Source organism: Gymnoscopelus braueri, assembly GCF_963280865.1.
Source record: "Gymnoscopelus braueri genome assembly, chromosome: 23".
NCBI classification, from domain to species: domain Eukaryota; kingdom Metazoa; phylum Chordata; class Actinopteri; order Myctophiformes; family Myctophidae; genus Gymnoscopelus; species Gymnoscopelus braueri.
In genome coordinates, this window is record NC_137625.1 from 15,601,540 (window position 1) to 15,621,539 (window position 20,000).

The 20,000-nt window shown below is 43.1% G+C and overlaps 1 protein-coding gene across 1 annotated transcript in view; it reads left to right on the plus strand.

Moving 5' to 3' along the window:
- Positions 1–272: 272 nt before the first annotated feature.
- LOC308079564 (metallophosphoesterase domain-containing protein 1-like) overlaps positions 273–20,000 on the plus strand; it is a gene marked incomplete at its 3' end in the record, with an annotated part of 29,321 nt that continues 9,593 nt past the window's right edge. The window contains exons 1-4 of the mRNA XM_080421113.1: positions 273–468; positions 6,021–6,337; positions 9,884–10,079; positions 14,939–15,120. Coding sequence (XP_080277239.1) covers positions 9,895–10,079; positions 14,939–15,120 — 367 coding nt within the window. The 5' untranslated portion in view covers positions 273–468; positions 6,021–6,337; positions 9,884–9,894. The remainder of the gene's footprint in view (positions 469–6,020; positions 6,338–9,883; positions 10,080–14,938; positions 15,121–20,000) is intronic.

A 20,000-nucleotide genomic window follows, 5' to 3' on the forward strand; every position in this document is an offset into this window, starting at 1 on the left:
AAATAGGGAGAGAGAGGAAGTAGAGAGAGAGAGAGAGAGAGAGAGAGAGGTTGGAGAGAAAGAGAGGGAGAGAGAGAGAGAGAGAGAGAGAGAGAGAGAGAGAGAGAGAGAGAGAGAGAGAGAGAGAGAGAGAGAGAGGGGGGGGGGGCAGTAGAAAGACAGAGAGAGAGTGGCAGTGGCAGTGGAAAGAGAAGAGAGAGAGAGAGAGAGAGAGAGAGAGAGAGAGAGAGAGGAGAGAGCGAGAGGTAGGAGAGAAAGACAGAGAGAGAGAGAGAGAGAAACAGTCGTAAGAGAGAGAGCTCTATTACGCCACCTGTGCACCACGCGGTGCGCGTTCAAACTGACCAGCGCGACAATAAGAGCTGCTGAACTGAACGCTGAGTCCGTCCATCACACAGAGAGACCAGACCACGGACCACTGACCAGAGGACCAGAGGACCCCCTGCTGCTGCTGACCGGGGGACAAGGGTAGGTGTTCTTCTTCTTTTTCTGGGGTGCAGAGAGAGAGAGAGAGAGAGAGAGAGGGGGGTGAGAATGATGTCCCTTATCGCATGCTTACATGAATGGGTATTGTTAATGTGTAGCGCAGGGTTTGAACACAGCCTACAGTAGGCTATATAATGTTCTCCTACAGGCTGTGGGCTCATATGCAGTGCAGTGTGTAAAGGTTTAAAGACAGACATGTATTCATATTCGTTAACCAACCTTGTCGCATAACGGGCTTCAGCGGAACGCTTTTATGATGGATCATGTTTCTGTGTTACCAGATCCAAAGGGCAAAGTCTCTGCGTAGTCTGACTGACTCTTGGTGTAAAGTATGCTGAGTAGCCCATGAAAACTCACCAACATGTCTATTGATACATTCTGATAGTGTAATATGACTGCTGGGGTAAAAACAAAAAAAAGTTTTAATAGTTTAAAGGCCATATGAAGGTCGTTTTTTGAGTCGAGAAGAGAAAATGAAGAAAAAAAGAAAGAAAAAGAAAAAGAAAAGAAAAGAAAATGATTCTAACAAAGTAGGCTATGCACAAGATATTAGGCTAATTTACTCAATGTCTGCAAATGAATTAAATTGACAAAAATGCGTTTTAAAAACAAATTCGTTAAATAATTCAATGAATTAATTAAAGCTATAATTGAGTTCATATGTGACATGTCATTAACGCATTGAAATGGCCTTGAATAAAATGGCCTCATCTAAAGACAAAGACAATGGTCTCCACATGCATAAAGATTATTTGTTTTCTATTAAGCTTCTGTTTTCTTTAGATTTTGATCTTAATACAGCTTGTAGGCTTTTAGGGTTCTTTCCCTTTTCATGTAACATTTAGTCATGGTCTGGGTCATGGATGTGATAACAGTGACAAGAACACAGAGTAGTGTGGCTGTCCCCCTACCAAGACTTCAGATCATCAGAGCCTCAGCCACACAGTAAAGCAAGAATTTAACTGTGAGAGCCTAAAAAAATGACCCTTATGGATTTATGGGTACATTTGGGTTGAATTTTACACTCTCTGGATCAAATTAACGCTGAAGAATTTGCTGTGCATGAATTCAAAATGCATAAAAACCACGCACACGAGCGCGCGCGCACACACACACACACACACACACACACACACACACACACACACACACACACACACACACACACACACACACACACACAGGATTCAGGCTACCTGCTGTACAATGCAGTAATGCCATGCCATGACACACTCAGATGCACTTTAATTTTCTCTGTAGCAGAAAAGGAGGGAATGTGTGAAGACTCGTGCACACCGTGTAATGATGGCCAGTTATTATGCCAGCATCATGTGCAGGAGGTGGCTGAGAGGAGAGGAGCATCTATTTTTTTCCAAACAGTGTTGGGACCCATTTATGGGTCCTGCGGTTTCCTACATTTTGTTTTTAATTATTTTTATTTATAGATATTTTCAAAAAACATTCCAAAAAAGCAGCAACATTTTCATGAATTAAAAACAAATTCAATGATTTTTCAAAAGAATTTCATGAATAAATAAAGAAAAAATCTAAGAAATTCCATAAATTGGAAAACAAATGCAAGAAGTATCCCGATCTGTTGTGAGCTTGTAGATCTGCTATTTTCACTAGCTTGTAGATCTGCTATTTTCTCTAGCTTGTAGATCTTCTATTTTCAATAGTTTTTGTGTTCCACTACTGTAGCTTGGGTCTCGAGCTAACAAGTTTGGGAACCAGTGATCTATCAGATCGTTGCAGACAGATCGTTACAGACAGAAACTTGTCCAAAAACGCTAGTTTTTCAACCTGTGTTCCAATGTATCCAATGTAGTTATTATTTAGTCACAAGCTCTTGTTAATGGTTTTTATTGGTTTAATATTTAGAAAACCCACAGACACACATAACCACTTTCACGTTTACTAATATTTCCAAAATAGCAGATCTACAAGCTCACAACACGTCGTGATGGCATGTGTTGGTAGCTATTTTTGCTACTTTTGTGTGACATTTTTGTATGACCAAAATAGGACATTCATTTACCCTCCCCCCAAAAAACATGAAAAGTTTAAATATGGAGATTCAAGGTTTCTGCCCGACAGAAACGTTATGCATTCACATCAACCTCTATGGCCTTAGACAACACTAACATACCGTACTCTTCTAGATCTAGACCTTCTCTTCTCTTCTCTTCTCTTCTCTTCTCTTCTCTTCTCTTCTCTTCTCTTCTCTTCTCTTCTCTTCTCTTCTCTTCTCTTCTCTTCTCTTCTCTTCTGGGCCCCCAAATAATTGACGAAACAGGAACTCGGTTTGGCTCCTCCCTTTCTTAGTCCACTTTCTCCCGGGTGCTGCTGTGTTCATTCCTACTAACAACAACATGTTTAAGGCAGTGGTGCTGACAGATTGCGCTATTAGCAGAATCTGTCTCGAGAGATACATTTTATAGTGATACTGATACATAGGAACTTAACGAATACTACGTTAAGTTCCATTGATCCAAGCCGGAACACAATCGATTGATTGATTGATTGATCATTAAAATGAACATGCTCTGAAAATGCATGCACCCGTCTGACCACTTAACTTACAGTAAGTGGGTGTCAGATGGGTGGGCCACGAATGCTTTTGATATGTTCAAGTGGGCGCCCGTCTCACACTCCAATGCACACAGTAAAACCTTCCGCGTTATGTTAACTCTGAGAGTATACAACTGTAACCAAATGGACCCTCAAGGGTCCATTTGGTTACATTTGTACACTCTCAGAGTTACTACTAGTAGTGGATAACTATCATATGCAGAAATACGTTTGGATGAACACAACACATACACACATTAACCTGTGCATGAACTTAAGTTGTCAGTACAAAAATGTAACCCACTGCATACCTATGAGAAAGCACACGTGAAGGTTGTGTCTGTAACTTGGGTTTCGGTCGAGTTTTGTCTGTAACTAACAGCCGTAGTGTGTGTGTGGAAAGATGTTTAGGTGCATTCAGTGTGTGTATGTGGCATTTCGGGGTGCATTCAGTGTGTATGTGGCAGAGGCGCCATTTCAGAAAAAAAACGGGATGGGGAAAAAAAGGTACCACTAAGGCCTTGTCTCAAAAATGGCTACAAGCTCACAACGCATTGTGAGCTTGTCGATCTGCTCTTTTCACTATTTTAGAAAAGTTTTGAAATGTTCGCCTATAATGACCAAAAATAGGGTCCAAAATAGGGACAGCAGGGTGAAAGTGGTTAACCCTTTAAAACCGAGAAAGCATCTGTGTCATTTTAGATTTGAGCTAAAAGGCATTATTTTATATTTTTGCTAAATCGTGAAAATGTGTGCAAATCTTTGAATATTTTTAAAAATATTTTATTTAAAGCGAACATTTTTAACTAAAATCTTCTGGGGGGTCCGTGGAACAAAATATTTTGAGATGGGGGTCGTTGGCCAAATACATATAATAATTTTAGGGGTCCTTGACATGAAAAAGTTTTGAGCACCGCTGATTTAGAAACATGTTTTTCAGAAAACTGTTAGGATTTAGAAGACATTTGTAGAATCAGCCTCAGATCTTAATGGGTTAATGAATGTATGGTTGCAGACAAGAAGAAAACACGTGTCTATAGTATAACATGTGTGTCACATGCAGATGGACGGCCGTGGATTGAGATCAGTGTCAATCTTTTTTTTTCTTTTTTTACCACTGTGCCACCCGGGCTCTCAGGTGGCACAGTGGTAAAGTCCCTGCCCACCACCACGGAGGTTGTGTGTTCGAATCCACCGTGGTGCAACCGGTTTTGTCGAGCGTCTATGCCAGGGTTCCCCAATTACTTTTCCCCAAGGGCCAAATTATGTCTTGGGTACCAACAGGGGCGCCAATATTTATAAGCTCTAGTGGGTGCCCAACCTGGCACACATGAAATTTTGCGGGTTTTGGCCGGATAATTTACTTTTTTGGGGGGGTTTTGTAACTTTATTTCGGTTAATTCGGTTTATTCAGTGGCGATCTGAACCAGGCTCCTCACCCCCAGTGGGTGCTTTAGCCCCGAGGCACCCACGGTATCGGCGCCCTTGGGTACCAAGCCGAGGGCCGGCGGCATTGTGCCCGCGTGCGAAGCGCACGGGCACCGAAATCGTGCGCAACATTTTTAGTTTAATCGAGCTAATTTGACACTGTGTTATTTTAGGCCTGGAATTCTTAAATCCTGTGTTGAGGGTCACACAAGGAAAAAATGCACTCTGGAAACATAATAAGTTGAGTATCAACCATTTACTTAAAATATTTGGTTGTTACAGTCTGCTCGAAAAGTAATACAGATTAACAGCAGCCAGTTGTACATACTGAAAATCGAAATAAGTCCAGAATTACTTACAGATGTGTTTGTTGTCTGCTTGAACAGTAATACAGATATGAATTTTTTTCAAAAAAACAAAACAAAAAACAAAATATATATATATATATGACAGGAGTCGTCGCGGGCCGGACAGTTGTCTCTCGCGGGCCGCAAATGGCCCGCGGGCCACCTATTGGGGAACCCTGGTCTATGCGAACACAATTGGCCCGTGTTCGGGGGAGGGAAGCCGGACGGAGAGGGTGATATTGGTCATTACATGTACTCCTACGGGCTGGGGGGGCGGCATCTGTCAGCGGGGAGTGTTGGGTGGGAGGAGTAGGACGAAGGCTCTACGTCCTCCCGGTGGGGGCTCCTCACTGGCAGGTGAGTCAGTAGGATACAACAGCAGTGACAACACAGAAATGTGTGTGGGGAGGAATTAATTGGCATAACGACTAAATTGGGGAGAAAAAAAAAAAAAAAAAAAAAAACTCAGTGCCAATCTTAAGTCAGATTAATAATTAACAAAGTTCAGAGTCTGATAAAATATGCATAAAAGAACTGAATTTGAGGTTAAATGCTAACGCGTTGCTAGGGGGTGGCAGTTGCCATCCTCCGGGACCCCAAATGACGCACCTGGACTTTGTGGCCTTTCGGGTTGCATTCAGTGTGTATGTAGAACGTCTGGGTGCAGTGTGTATGTGAGATGCCGGTGTATAACGGAGTGAATGAGACACGAGAGGTGGCATGTCGACATCACACTACCGTCCACTCCAGGCAGGGGGCACATCCATCCATCCACAAATTATCACCTCTCTCTCTCTCTCTCTCTCTCTCTCTCTGTGTGCCTCTCATCATCTTATCTATCAGTATCTCATCATCTCTCCACCCCAATAGTTCCTAGAGCTACCAGAAATAATTGGCTGAATCTACGCAGTAAAATCCTCAGTATTCATTTAACTCGACGGGTCTGTTTTGGATCCATTTAATAGACTTTCAGAGTTAAATGCATACTGTGGATTTTTCTGTACATGTATGCATGCACGCACACGCACACACGCACACGCACACACACACACACACACACACACACACACACACACACACACACACACACACACACACACACACACACACACACACACACACACACACACACACACACACACACACACAGTGCATGATCTCTGTTCTGCTCTGTTCCTTTCTATCCAGGTGGACCGGAGTTGCTGTGTTTAGACCTGAAAAAGGAAGGGAGGTGATGTTTCATCAGCCCAGCGTTGCAACTTTGAACCAGGCCTCTGAGGACCACTTCTTTTCCACATCATCTCAGAGAGGAACCACCCGCAGTCTCTCTGCCGGCCCGAGTCCGTCAGTCTAACCCAGTCAGACCCGTCATCCAGACCTCGCTCCTACTGTTAGTCCAGTCCCAACCTCGAACCCCGGACCCTTGTTGGTATTCAAGCTAGTCCAGATCGTCGCACCGCAACCCGACATCACATCAGCACAGGCAGGCCGCCACCATCATCACGGTACACGTTCCGTCTACCTCCCAGCTCACCTCATGTCTTCTCCCAGGCTTAATCCATCCTACACTGTGAAATTGTGTTAATCCATTAAGACCTGAGGCCGATTCTACAAATGTCTTCTGTTTTCTGAAACACTTATGTTCCTAAATATCAGTGGTTCTCACACTTTTTCATGCCAAAATTATATGAATTTACTTCAAAATATTTAGTTCCAGGGACCCCCAGAAGCAAAGATTTGAGTTCCAAATGTTTGCTTAAAAAAAATAATATATATATTCAAAGATTTGCACACATTTTCGTGACTTTTCTAAAATAACAGATCTACAAGCTCATAGCGCGGCACTCGGTGCCGCGCTATGAGCTTGTATATCTGCTATTTTTGAATAGCCAAAGTATAAAATAATGGTTAAAGTGGTTAAGATCTAAAATGACAGATGCTTTCCCGCTCTTAAAGGGTTAATTCATCTATTTGTAACGACAAGAGTTACACACACTTTGGCCGACCCTGGGCCACTTTTGTTTTCCTTTACAGGTTAACAACTTTTGGAAGGGAAAAACATGACAGGCTGACGAGCAGCTAATAAAATGGATAATGGGTGTGATAAATGGTGTCTGCAGAGCCATGGGTGTGGTGTGCCAATGTGCAAGCACAGACAGTAGTCAGCAGTATCAAAGTTTCAATTGCTTGGATTAACCCATTCAATCCGGGAACGCAATATCTGTCATTTTAGATTTCTTTGGCTATTCCAAAATAGCAGATATACAAGCTCATAGCACGGCACCGAGTGCCGCGCTACGAGCTTGTAGATCTGCGAATTTCTGAAAAATTTGAGCAAATCTTTGAATTTGATATTTTTTAAGCAAACATTTGTAACTGTCAAATGTCTCAACAAATGTCTTCATTTTCCTGAAAAACTACTGTTGCTATATATCAGTGGTGCTCAAACATTTTCTTGTCAAAGTATGTTGTTCCAGGCCCCCAGAAGCAAAGATTTGAGTTAAAAAGGTTGTTAAACATTATGAGCTATGAGCTTGTAGATATGCTATTTTTGAATAGCCAAAGTATTTAAAAAATGGTTATAGCTAAAATCTAAATTGAATGGATTAAAGCTCTCAGTCACCATGTCAGTATGTCAGTCATTTGGTTGTCTCTCACTACTTTAACACTGCTGCTTTGCACCATGTGGCTGGTAAAGTCAAGCGACAGCGCTACTCAACCCGCGGCCCGCGGGCCGCATGCGGCCCCAACGCAGCGTCTTGGCGGCCCCCTCATGGTCAAAAAAATAAATAAAAAAACACATTGACCGCCAGAGGTTAATCTCATAATGTAGTCACCAGTGCCAACGTGTTATTGTTGTTTTTTTGTTTTTTTCATGTCGCCATAGATCTTGTTAAAATCCTTAAGATTGAGCCGTACACGGTCTGTTTACATCCGCGACATGTCACTGTATCTCCCAGTGAAAACCGCATGTCAAACGGATCTCCATGATTGTAGTTAGAGCGGATTACGTTAAACAGTGATATGCGAGGAGAAAAAACTACAGGAAGAGAATTGAGTTTCAGTGTGCGCTTTAGAATGGGAGCGGACGTGATCGTCAAAACCGGATCCCAAATAATTCTGTTTCCGGTCATCAAACCGGAACCGGAAATGGATCAAAAAATTCCGAAAGTGCACCTGGAAAATTTTCAACGCGAAAAGACCGTGGACCGTAGGGCTACGGTCTCTGCGCTTAAGTTGGATTTAATGGACCGTAGGACTACGGCCTTGGCGGTTAATGTGTTAAGCACAGGATAAAAATATGCATTTCCGTTCAAATAAATGGGTTGCTAAAACATTCTTCAAAAACAAACAGACAGGTGCGTCAATTGTTACAGGTATAATGCATAGTTTTCTATGCATTTCGGGTTTTTGGGGGGGTTTGACCCCCAAATTTTTCCGGTGTCCCTTATTTCAATCTCTGGGAGTTGGCAACCCTAACCTTGCCATACCTTAGCTTTTGCTGAACTGATGCCACTGGACATACACACAAAATAAACTGGTACAGTGAAAAGAATATGATGTCAAAATGTACATTTTCTTGTGTGTTACAAAATCGAAAAATCCAAAATAGGACCGTCATTTTTATGGCGGCCCCTTGGACTTTTGGTATTTTGCTGAGTGGCCCCTGAGCCATCTTAAGTTGAGTAGCCCTGCGCTACTGCGCTACACTATTTTATATTATATTAAGGTGAAAGACGAGTATTTGAATTGGGCAACAGAATACATGCTTCTGTACATTTTCAAAAGCATATAATAATATAATAATAATACATACAATTTATATAGCGCTTTTCTAAATACTCAAAGTCACTTTACAGAGCAGAATAAAAACAACTTTTTATAATTTATCTTCCATAAAATCCTTTTGGTCTCAGATATTTCATAAAAGCAAAGGTTTAAAGCCTCAATCTGTGATTTCTTCAGGAACCTACGTTTAGAATGGTGATACAGAAACATCCTAATTTTACATATTGTATTAATTGTTCACAAATCACAGATTGAGGACTAAACAAAATGGTTTTAGTTGTGAGTTTATTTGTTTCGTTTATTTTTGCTTCAATCCCTGACGTTTGCACATTATGGCACCCATACATTTTATTACCTGCAGCTGCGTTGCTTACATCACGGTCATAAGGTCAGCCTTATGCAGGGTGCCATGTTTTTTACCCTGCTGTAGGTTTTAACCTGAACGGGGAAAACAAATAACAAACTCAGGTTAGCCCACCAAGACCGGGAACGCATCTGTGTAATTTTTCAGATTTCTTTGTAGCTTGTAGATCTGCTATTTTTTTTTATCGTGAAAATGTGTGTGTGCAAATCTTTGAATATATATAGTTTCAAAGCAAACATTTGTAACTCAAATCTTTGCTTCTGGGGGGTCCCTGGAACAAAATATTTTGAGATGGGGGTCGGCGGCTAAATACATAATTATTTTGGGGGTCCTTGACATGAAAACGTTTGAAAACCACTGATATAGCAAGTTTAAAAAATAATAATAATTAGGATTTAGAAGACATTTGTAGAACCCCCAGAAGCAAAGATTTGAGTTAATAACGTTCGCTTTAAAAAATATATATTCAAAGGTTTGCAAAAAAATTCACCATTTAAAAAAAATAGCAGATGTACAAGAGTGCCGCGCTATGAGCTTGTATGTCTGCTAATTTTTAATAGCCAAAGAAATCTTAAAATGACACAGATGCGTTCCCGGATTGAATGGGTTAGGGTTTCATCTCCTGTTACGCTGACTGTCAGTGTTGCCAGATTCTGTGAGAGAAACAAGCAACCAGGTCCAGGAAAACCATCCCTAAAGAAGCGACTATGGGGCCACATGAGCACTTTAACATATACGTCAGCTATTTGAAAATAGCAGATCTACAAGCTCACAACGCGTCGCGATGCGACGCGTTGTGAGCTTGTAGATCGGCTATTTTCAAATAAAATCTTGCGGAGAAGTTATAATAAGCAGATCTGGCAACCCTGCTGACTGTGCATTGCACCCCACTTTACAGTCCGCACCGACATGGCGTCGTTCACCTTGTCTGAGATCATGGCGGCGCGGAGGCAGCAGTCTCAGGCCCAGTCGCAGCCGCCCCAGAGGGGCACCAGGGCGCCGGTGGACGTGGACGAATACAGCACCAACCCCACCCAGGCCTTCACCTTCTACAACATCAACCAGGGCCGCTTCCAGCCCCCGCACGTACACATGTGAGTATTCGCACTATACCAGTGTGGTGGAAAAAGTACTCAAATGTTTTACTTAAGTAAAAGTATCAATGCTGCAATGTAGAAGTACTCTGTTAGACAAGTAAAAGTCCGGAATTCAAAATTTACTTGAGTAAAAGTACAAAAATATTGGTATCAAAATGTACTTAAAGTACCAAAAGTAAAAGTACTAAAATGTTTGAAAATAGCAGATCTACAAGCTCACAACGCGTCGCATCGAGCTTGTAGATCGGCTATTTTCAAATAGCCGTGGTATAAAATATGGCTAAAGCGGTTAATGTATGTTTTATAACGTAATAATTTATATCTGCAAAGTAACTAGCAACTAAGGCAGTGTTAGGCAACAGGTGGCTCCTGGGCCAAAATTGGCCCGCCAGTGACGCCATCTGGCCCAGCAAATGATTTTGTAAATACTTTACAATATCTGATAATCCACTAGTGATTGTCAATCCAGCTAAATTGTAGTTTAAATTCGCATACCAACTGGAGATCCTTTTAATTAAAACGTTTGAGAAGCACACTTATGTCAAAATAGAGAATCTACACCCACCGTAAGAATGTTTTTATCCATGTTGGGAGTGCTTCACAGGCATGTGTTTCATAAAGTCTCTCATATCTAAATAGAGACCTTGAGCTCCTATTCAATGAAAGAGCTTGTTTATCTCTGTTCAAAAGGGAGTACGTCTGTATATATATTTTTGAAAGTTTTTATTTTTAAAACTTAATTAACTCTCTCAGTGCCACACCCCGACATATCCCGAGTTTTTCCCGAGTACCCTCAGTGCCAGCACGAGAAATCCCGAGTTTTTACTTTTGACTGTGGTCGCGCTATTCTGTATATTTTTCATGATCACTTTCGCTTCCTGACTACATCAGACTCACCCGGAGCCGGATGTAAAAAAAAAATTTCATTTCCGGGTCACGTTGTTTTTCTCCGGTGATTTTCGGCCAGAATAGGGAAAGTCACGGTTTTTCACACGGTATAAAAAGCGAACGGAGAGGTCCACGTCTACTCTCTTTGGTCTGGGTGACGATCAGTCATCGTAGTCGTGTATCGCATCGTAATTTAGCCCGATCAACGATTATCGAAAATGTCAACATCCGGTTCTGACCGGATATGACGTGAGCCTGTTTGGGAGGGGGCGAGTGAGCCAGCGAGATCATCAATGTGTCGATTTGTTGCTCTCTACTGGTAGAACTGTATTATGGGTTTAAAACCCCAATCAGATCATTTATTTGAATGAAAAATTACAAAATTACAAAATAAAAAAAAACGCAAATTCCTGTCAGTTTGGGAGTACTTTATGAAAATACTCTTGGCACTGAAAGAGTTAAACATCCTCATTCAAGGATGTGGCCTTCACAAAATGATTACCGCAAGTATTTCTATCTGCACCTGTGACATTTGATTACACACACAGTTCTATCAGTAGGCCTATGCAGTTAAAACACAAATCTTTCTTTAGTAACTTTTATAGCAATAAATAGCAATTAATATATTTATTATTGTCTAAGACAGTCTGTCAAAGTTAAGTTAGCTAAGATAATTTAGCCTTTGATTCTGTTCTGACCCATCATCTAATAATGACTTTTAGACCCGAGGCTTTTAGGCCCGAGGCCAAACTTACTTGCTGACCCCTGAACTAAGGTTTTCAAATAATTGTAGTGGAGTAAAAGTACAATATTTGCCTCTGAGATGTAGTGGAGTAGAAGTAAACATTTAGAAATGTGGAAATACTCCAGTAAAGTAAAAGTACCTCAACATTGTACTTAAGTACAGTACTTGAGTACATGTACTACCAAGTTTCCCGCTCCTCCAGAATGTTATGAATCAATGATGAATCATGTCTTTAAGCCTGATTCATACTGCATTGTGCTTTGTCGTCCTGCGCCAAAAATAGAACATCTACAAGCTCACAATGCGGCGCATTGTAAGCTTTGTAGATAGATCTGCCATTTTCTACCATTTAAAGCAGGGGTCTTCAACGTTTTTCAGGCCAAGGACCTCCTATCTGAGAGAGAGATTAAGCAGGGACCCCCTCTATATTGTATAAAATTGTGTTTCAGATTAAACTTATTTTTTAACTTGGTATTTTTTCCCTCTAAATAGCCGATCTACAAGCGCTACGAGCAATTTTTGGCTAATGTTACCCTCAAAAAAGGAATTATAGGGTTCAAGTGATTCCTATAGTAGCTCTGAGGACCCCCTTTTGAAGACCCCTGATTTAAAACATTACACCGGCTGTATTTCAAGAATACAAATGATTTCAGACGAGCAGCTATTTAAAAAAACGTGGATACTGTATATATGTGAGGCATTCTGACGGGATGTTAGTAGGCTGGGATGCCTTGTCATTTGAGAGACCATGGGAACGGGAAACGTGGCACTTTGAATCCCAAATGTACCCATGTGCCCTTGAGCAAGACGATTGACCTCTATACCTCTATTTTTCTGCATGAGAGCTTTGCCTAAATGTTCCAAATCTAATCTTCGGTTCCAATTCTACATACTGTATCTACAGTATGCAAAAATAAATATTTTACTTGATATTTTGAGAATAAGAATAATTGAATTGTTTACATTTAAGTATAAATCTTTTGCATGCAGCAAATGGCTGTAGCATTGCCAATATACAGTATGATATTGTCTTCCATAGAGTTCAGCCTGTGATCCAGACTGATTCGCTCCGTTCGACGGATTCGTTAATTTTTTTACGATACTCAGTCTGGTAAAGATCCTATTTCCAAGGGACGGGATGGGGGCGGGACCAGTGGGTTCCAATGTAAAACTTCCTGACTTTCCTAGGTAAATGGTGACGTTTGGAAATACGAGTCAAATAGGACCCTGGCCAGACTGAGATGTCCATACATTTCTGTTTTCCTTTTTCTTTTCTAAAACTGTTGAGTTGTTTCATTTTGGAATAAAAATACAAACAGTGTTACACAATTAGATACAGGTAAACTGACACGTACATAAATGCAGGTGGACACACTGAAGTTAATTTATCCATGTGTATACAGAGTGTGCATTTGTACACTCTCAGAGTTAAATGAACACTTAATGTGTAGAAATTAAACTCATATTCTATAACATTTCTCTTCTCTGCTGCTTTGGGATATCACGTCTTATTGCCTGTCCTACGTGTATATCGTTGCTGTCGGGTGGAAACCTTCTATGCCCAAAACCCTTCCTTTTTTATTATTATTATCTTACCATTTCTATAATTGATTGAAATGGCCAAGCCATGGTGTTAGTCAGGGGCCTGCCAGCACACGAGCACTCCAACTGGCTCCAAACTTTGCACAGAATATCGCTCAGTGGTCTGGCTATTGGGCATAGGCTTCTTTCCCCACCTTGAATGTACTTACATGTTGTACAGTTTTATTTTTCTTGCCCCATATTTTGGCTAGTAAAACCCCAACCCCTCCCATAGAAAAGCCCCAAAAATATCTTTTAAAAAAAAGCGATCTACAAGCTCATACGTTACATCGCGTTGTGAGCTTGTAGATCTGCTATTATTAGTACTTTTGTGCGACACTCTTGCATAATTGAAATACCGTATGGAAGTACGCAAACACAAGGTTTCTAACCGACAGCAACAAGTAGATCATCACGAATTATCGACTCTGCTACATGTGTACATATATCCCTACTTATTGACTGTCCTACTGTACATATCACATGCTTTCGACTCCTACATGTACTGTATATGCAGTATATCACATCCTATCAACTCTCCTACAGTACATGTAGGCTACTGTATATGTAGCGCATATCTCCCGTTGGTCTGTCTCTCTCTTTGTGGTGGTGGCGTGCCAGGGGAGAGGCAGGCCTGGGTGTTATTGTACCTGGAGGAGAGCGCACTAAAGTGGGCCACTGTTATTCACCAGCTCCCCTCTCCCCCCCTGGAGACCCTGTGGAGCTAACTCACACACACACGCACGCGCACACGCGCACACACACACACACACACACACACACACACACACACACACACACACACACACACACACACACACACACACACACACACACACACACACACACACACACACACACACAGTGTCCCACAGGACTTCACACTTTTCTACTATCACTGTGCTTTTTCTCTCTCTCTCTCTGTGTCTCTGTGCGATTCACTGCTGTGCTTTTGTTGTGGCCCCTCACGCTCTCCAATCTTTCCTATTTCCATCTCTGCTTCCTTGCACTGCACAGTCAAATGTGGAGTATTCATTTAACTCTGGAGGGTATAAAAATGGAACCCTCGCACGGTTCCATGGTTCCATTCTCAGTGTTAAATGAATACTCTGGATTTTACTGCGTGTGCTTTATTCTGTCGGGGACAATTAACTGCTGGATTTTAATCCAAACTACTGTACACTTTTCCGCATTGCTTCTTAGTTTTCGGAGGGTTGAGATGAGTTAGTGTTATCTGATTTTTTGCCGGGAAGACAAGTGCATCATCCACAGAACGTATGACCTTTTCTACACAGTAAAATCCAGTGGTCATTTAACTCAGAAGAGTACAAAACCTTGTATCCCCATATTTAAACGCTTTAGTTTTTTTTTGTAAATTAATGCCCTACTTCATCGCACTACAGTAGCATCACACAAAAAATAGCAGATCTACAAGATCAAAAAGCTTGTAGATCTGCTAATTTTGCTACATTTGAACTCTGAAAACCGTCAGTTTTGGACATCGAGTTGTCCTCTCGACAGCAATGATTTGTACTCTCTTTGGAGTTAGTTAACACTGGGGTTTTTCCGTGTACCCTTCCTTGTTTATTTTCCCATGGTTTCCTCATGTGCGTCTCTCTCTCTCTCTCTCTCTCTGACGCAGGGTGGACCCCATGCCCCACGATGCACCCAAGCCACCGGGCTTCACCCGCTTTGTGTGCATCTCAGACACGCACTCTCGCACAGACGCCATCCAGATGCCCTACGGGGACGTTTTCATCCACGCCGGAGACTTCACCGAGCTGGGTCTGCCCTCTGAGGTCAAGAAGTTCAACGACTGGCTAGGTCAGCATCTCTCTATCTGTGGGGGGGTCAGCATTCATAGAGGGTCATTGTCCCACCTTTTAGTTTTCTGTCAGGTGTCCATGAGATATGAGCGTTTTCAAAACAAACAATATTTCAAAATTATGTGGATTTTTTTTTTTTTTTTTTTTTAGAGTTTAAGCCATCTATAAGCGGGTCTGTCTGTCCATCTGTCTGTGTGACTGTCAGGATTGAATCTCGCAAACCTCTGGACCGATCACCGTTTGCACATTTCAACGTTAGGCTAACATAGAATCATACACATTTTGTTCACATACATACCTTGAAATATTTAACTATAACTTTTTTAGAAGTGGAAGTAGTGGAAGTCAATGGGGCTCGGATTGCCCAAATCTGGGCATGGATGTCGTCTTCGGCGAGACTCTTTAAGGATATGAAGGCCAGTCAAATCAGGCTGAAACCTTGCCCACATATGGAGTCATCGCGGTCATGGTCATAAGTCATAGACGACTGGTGTCATAGACTGGCCTAGATCCACATGAAGCCATGCCTTTATTCCACCTTCTTTCACCAGGAATATTCCCATTGAGATTCAGAGTCTCCAGGGAGTCCCTGGCCAAGATGGCAGCATAAAAAGTTTTAAAAAAAAGTTTCATATTATCGATTTATATATTATTATATATTATTTTTAAACATCACATGGTGGGATATGAGTCTGGATTATGCTCTGCTCTTTCCGACTTTGACAGATGGCTTTAGAGACATAGTCAGTGTGTATATCTGTACATTGTAGCGTTCACAGGGGAGGAAAGAAACGCTGAGAAGAACCAGCACTCAGGCCAGAACAGAGAGTCCTTGGACTGTTCTGAATTGAATTAAAAAGCATGGGTGCTGAACGGGGGTGAAAACCCTAACGCTAGGTCTAAAAGGCTGCAGCATACTTCTTGTAGAAACAAAGTTCGACAAGGTCATCAGAACGAAATTAGGTAATTGCGGAGAACAGAAACGAGCGCATTCCCTGGCCGAAGTTCTTTTCGGTACTTCTTGCACCTCCAAGATTTCTCTAACTACTGTATGCTCACCCTGCGAACGTTGTGTGTGATTGGTCAGAAATTTAGAAAACAATGAGTGGAGTTCCATGTGCCAAAATCACCGTTCCAGCACTGTATACAGTGGTGCGGGGGTCTCAAACGTTCGGCGCTCAAAGCAGAGTCCCATCAAGTAAAACAATGGGATTCTCAGAGAACTTGTTTGGTTTGAGGCTTGGATTGTGTAATGAATTACCTTGCTGTGATTTAACTCCAAATAGTGGTGAGATGTCTTGCTTCGTTAATTAAAAATGTATATTCCAAAAATAGCCTTGTCATTGATTTACATTGCACAGCTCTCAAAGTCACTCTTTTAGCACATAAACGAACGCAAACAAAGCAGATTCTGCCAATATACGTATAATATCACAAAACCCAGTACGGCACTTTAAAAAAATTAGAGAAAAGTATTACTGTTTGAAGATCAAGATACGTGGATCAAGTCCGGGTATTCTACCCAATACATACAGTATAGCTAAATCAACATGAAGTTCATATTTTTCTTAAGCAGATTCCGTTACAGCACAACACTTCACAGATGTCTCGCCAATGTTGGGAGTTAGATCACGGCAAGGTAACGACACAACCAAAACCTGTACCAAATTGTCAGTGTGCGTTAAGGGCTCGGGGCTAACATACATGGGACACAGAATTCACGCAACTTCTCATCTAGGTATTCACGTTGTCATCTGCGCATGTTGTCATATTTGTTTGATGCTGCTCAACAAGCTGCTGTTGATTCCGTCCATTTTACCCAAGGTTGAAAACACGACCTGTTGCGGTGCTTTTTGGTGCTGCCGATGCCGCTGGTCTGGATGTACCAGCCGTTCCCTTTTAATGCCATCATCACAAACATCGGCACAAACTCTAGCAGGAGCGGTGTGCGCGCGGTGCTTTGTGCTCTCTGCTGCTGCTGCTCGTCTCTCTGCTAAGGGAGGAGGGAGAGAAGTGGGGAAGATAAGGGGAGAGCTTGTATTGGTGTGTGTGTGTGTGTAGGGAGGGCTTCCCAGCCCCCTAAAGCGAGCCGGCAGGGAGTGCAAGCTGAAAAACCCGCTAGCTTGCACTCCGACGGCGAGCAAGGCGACGGGAGAGACGGAGAGCAAGAGATAAAAACCAAGCCAAACACAGTGCCGTCTGAAGTCTTTCTCTCTTCCTGTCTCTCTCTCTCTCTCTCTCTCTCTCTGTCTCCCCCTCTCTATCTATCTCTTCTCTCTCTCTCCATCTATTCCTTTCTCTCCTGCCTTGCTCCCCCCCTCATTTTATTTTTCCCTCTTTCTATCGTCCTGCTCATATAAATATTTATAATCTGGGTGCTATTCCTATTCACTCACATCCCTCTGTATGGCTCTGCCGCACTCTGTCCTACACACACACACACACACACACACACACACACACACACACACACACGCTCCGTTGTCATTCTATGGATGAATGTAACTCCTGCTGTTTGGTGTGCGTGTGTGTGTACAGAGCAGATTTACAAGGGAGATCAGGATTAACGCTATATGGGCCCGCATTAATTTCAAACTATCACCAATGAACAGCAGCATCCGTGCACCAGGTGAACGCGCTCATCCCCATGCCCTGTCCCTCTGCTCTGCTCTGCTCCCTTCTTCTGATGCATCCAAGTCATTCTTCTTTCATCATTCTGCCTTTGTTCAAATTCTCCTCTCTCTCCCTCACTCTCTCTCTCTCTCTCTCTCTCTCCCTCTCGCTTGCTCTCGGCATGGAGGATGGTGGTACGAGCCCCCTCCTCTCTTCTTCTTCCACGGGGGCTCAGTGGCAGCCAGCTCTCTGCGATTCCTCTCCCAGCTCTTATTTTTAGCAGGAAGTCGGCTCTCGGGGCCCCTGGCAGCCGCTCAAAGCTTTGTCAGGGCTGGTGAGCACTGCAGGAGAGAGGAGAGGAGAGGGACAGAGGAGAGAGAGAGAGAGAGAGAGAGAGGGGGAGATAGAGAACGGGAGAGGAGATGAAAAGAGAGGGGAGGAGAGCAGCAGCTAGTAGAGGAAATCCGGGGAATTGAGGGGGGGCAGCGTCAGGAAAGGAAGAGGAGTTTGAAATTTAAAAGAGAGAACGGAGGAGCAGCGGAATAGAATAAAGCGGGGAGTGGTGTGTTGGGTGGGGGGGGGGGTTTCATCCATGCTTCTCCCCTGGTAACGGCCTGCCGTACCTGGGTCGACTCACAGCTCTGTCCCCCAGGAGACCCGCCAGGTTCTGACACCAAAGTTCTGCTCTGTATTGTCATGGTAATCCATATCTGGTCACACTGTGTGTGTGTGTGTGTGTGTGTGTGTGTGTGTGTGTGTGTGTGTGTGTGTGTGTGTGTGTGTGTGTGTGTGTGTGTGTGTGTGTGTGTGTGTGTGTGTGTGTGTGTGTGTGCGCGTGTGTGGTAAATCTACTGTAGGTTTTTGTAGGAGTAGGGCAGTCACTTGAAGGTGTTCTGTGTTGAGTGAGACTGGAGTGTGATTCAGCGGTACAGGTGAGAGGACGGAAGACATGTTGAGGAGATCATGTTTTTTTTTAAAGGCGTGCGCGCGGGGGAGGAGGGGGGGGGGGGCAGCAGACGTCTAGTGTGCAGCAGAAGCACTCCCAATCCAATTCCCTCCAATAATGGACTCTTTGATCAGCTTTCAATGCTTTTCCTACAGCATGTCAACACACACTTGTGGCGTGGGGCGTGAGTGCATATGCGTACACTTTCATGCACGCACAAACAACTTGAACAGACCCCAAAAAAAACGACTACCACATGAGCACTGGTTTTGTAAGCCACGGCAATATTCTGCATGTGAATGCCATGCACACAATGTGTGTGTGTGTGTGTGTGTGTGTGTGTGTGTGTGTGTGTGTGTGTGTGTGTGTGTGTGTGTGTGTGTGTGTGTGTGTGTGTGTGTGTGTGTGTGTTACGTGTGCACAGCACTCTGCTTGGTTCTGAGCGGTGGATCTCTTTTCATGCATGCCGTGCGATGGCGCGCGCTTGCGGCGTGGAGCTGGAAACCCTCTGCACTGCATGTTCACTCTGTTTAAATATGGATCTCATTGTGCCTCTTGAGTCGCCACGGGGTCAAGAGAGGAGCAGCTTTAATTCTTAAAAGGCTGTGTTCTCCTTCCGTCTGTAGTCTTTTTTCTTTTTGCTCTTGCCCTCTGTCTTTTAGCTCTTGATTTTTCCACACTTCTCTCTCTCTCTCTCTCTCTCTCACTCTCTCTTGCTCTTGCTCCCTCTCTCTTGCATGTCTCCTGCTTCTTTCCGTCTCCAGGTTTCTGGGTCCTTCGACTCGGTGTCTTGGGTACAACTCTTTATTTAGCGCAGTTGCTCCGCTCTGTTCCCCTTTACTGCTGAATAATAGATAAGTGACGCCTATGATGTGATTGCTGTGTAGGCACTTTAGTGTGTGTGTGTGTGTGTGTGTGTGTGTGTGTGTGTGTGTGTGTGTGTGTGTGTGTGTGTGTGTGTGTGTGTGTGTGTGTGTGTGTGTGTGTGTGTGTGTGTGTGTGTGTGTGTGTGTGTGTGTGTGTGTCTGTGTGTGTCTGTGTGTGTGTGTGTTTTGTTTTTTGCACAATGAGTCTGCACCTGCCTGAGCTTGTGTTATGTGTGTGTGTGTATTTTGCGGTTGTGTGTGGCCTCTGTGTGTATTCGGGTGAGTATGTGTGTGTGTGTGTGTGTGTGTGTGTGTGTGTGTGTGTGTGTGTGATTTGTGGTGCTTCTTTTGCCTCCGTCAGGTGTTGTACTTCATCCCCCCCTCCAATAGACCTCCTACCTACACCTCCATCTCTCTCTTTCTCTCCTCCCTGTAGGGCAGATAGCAGTAGAG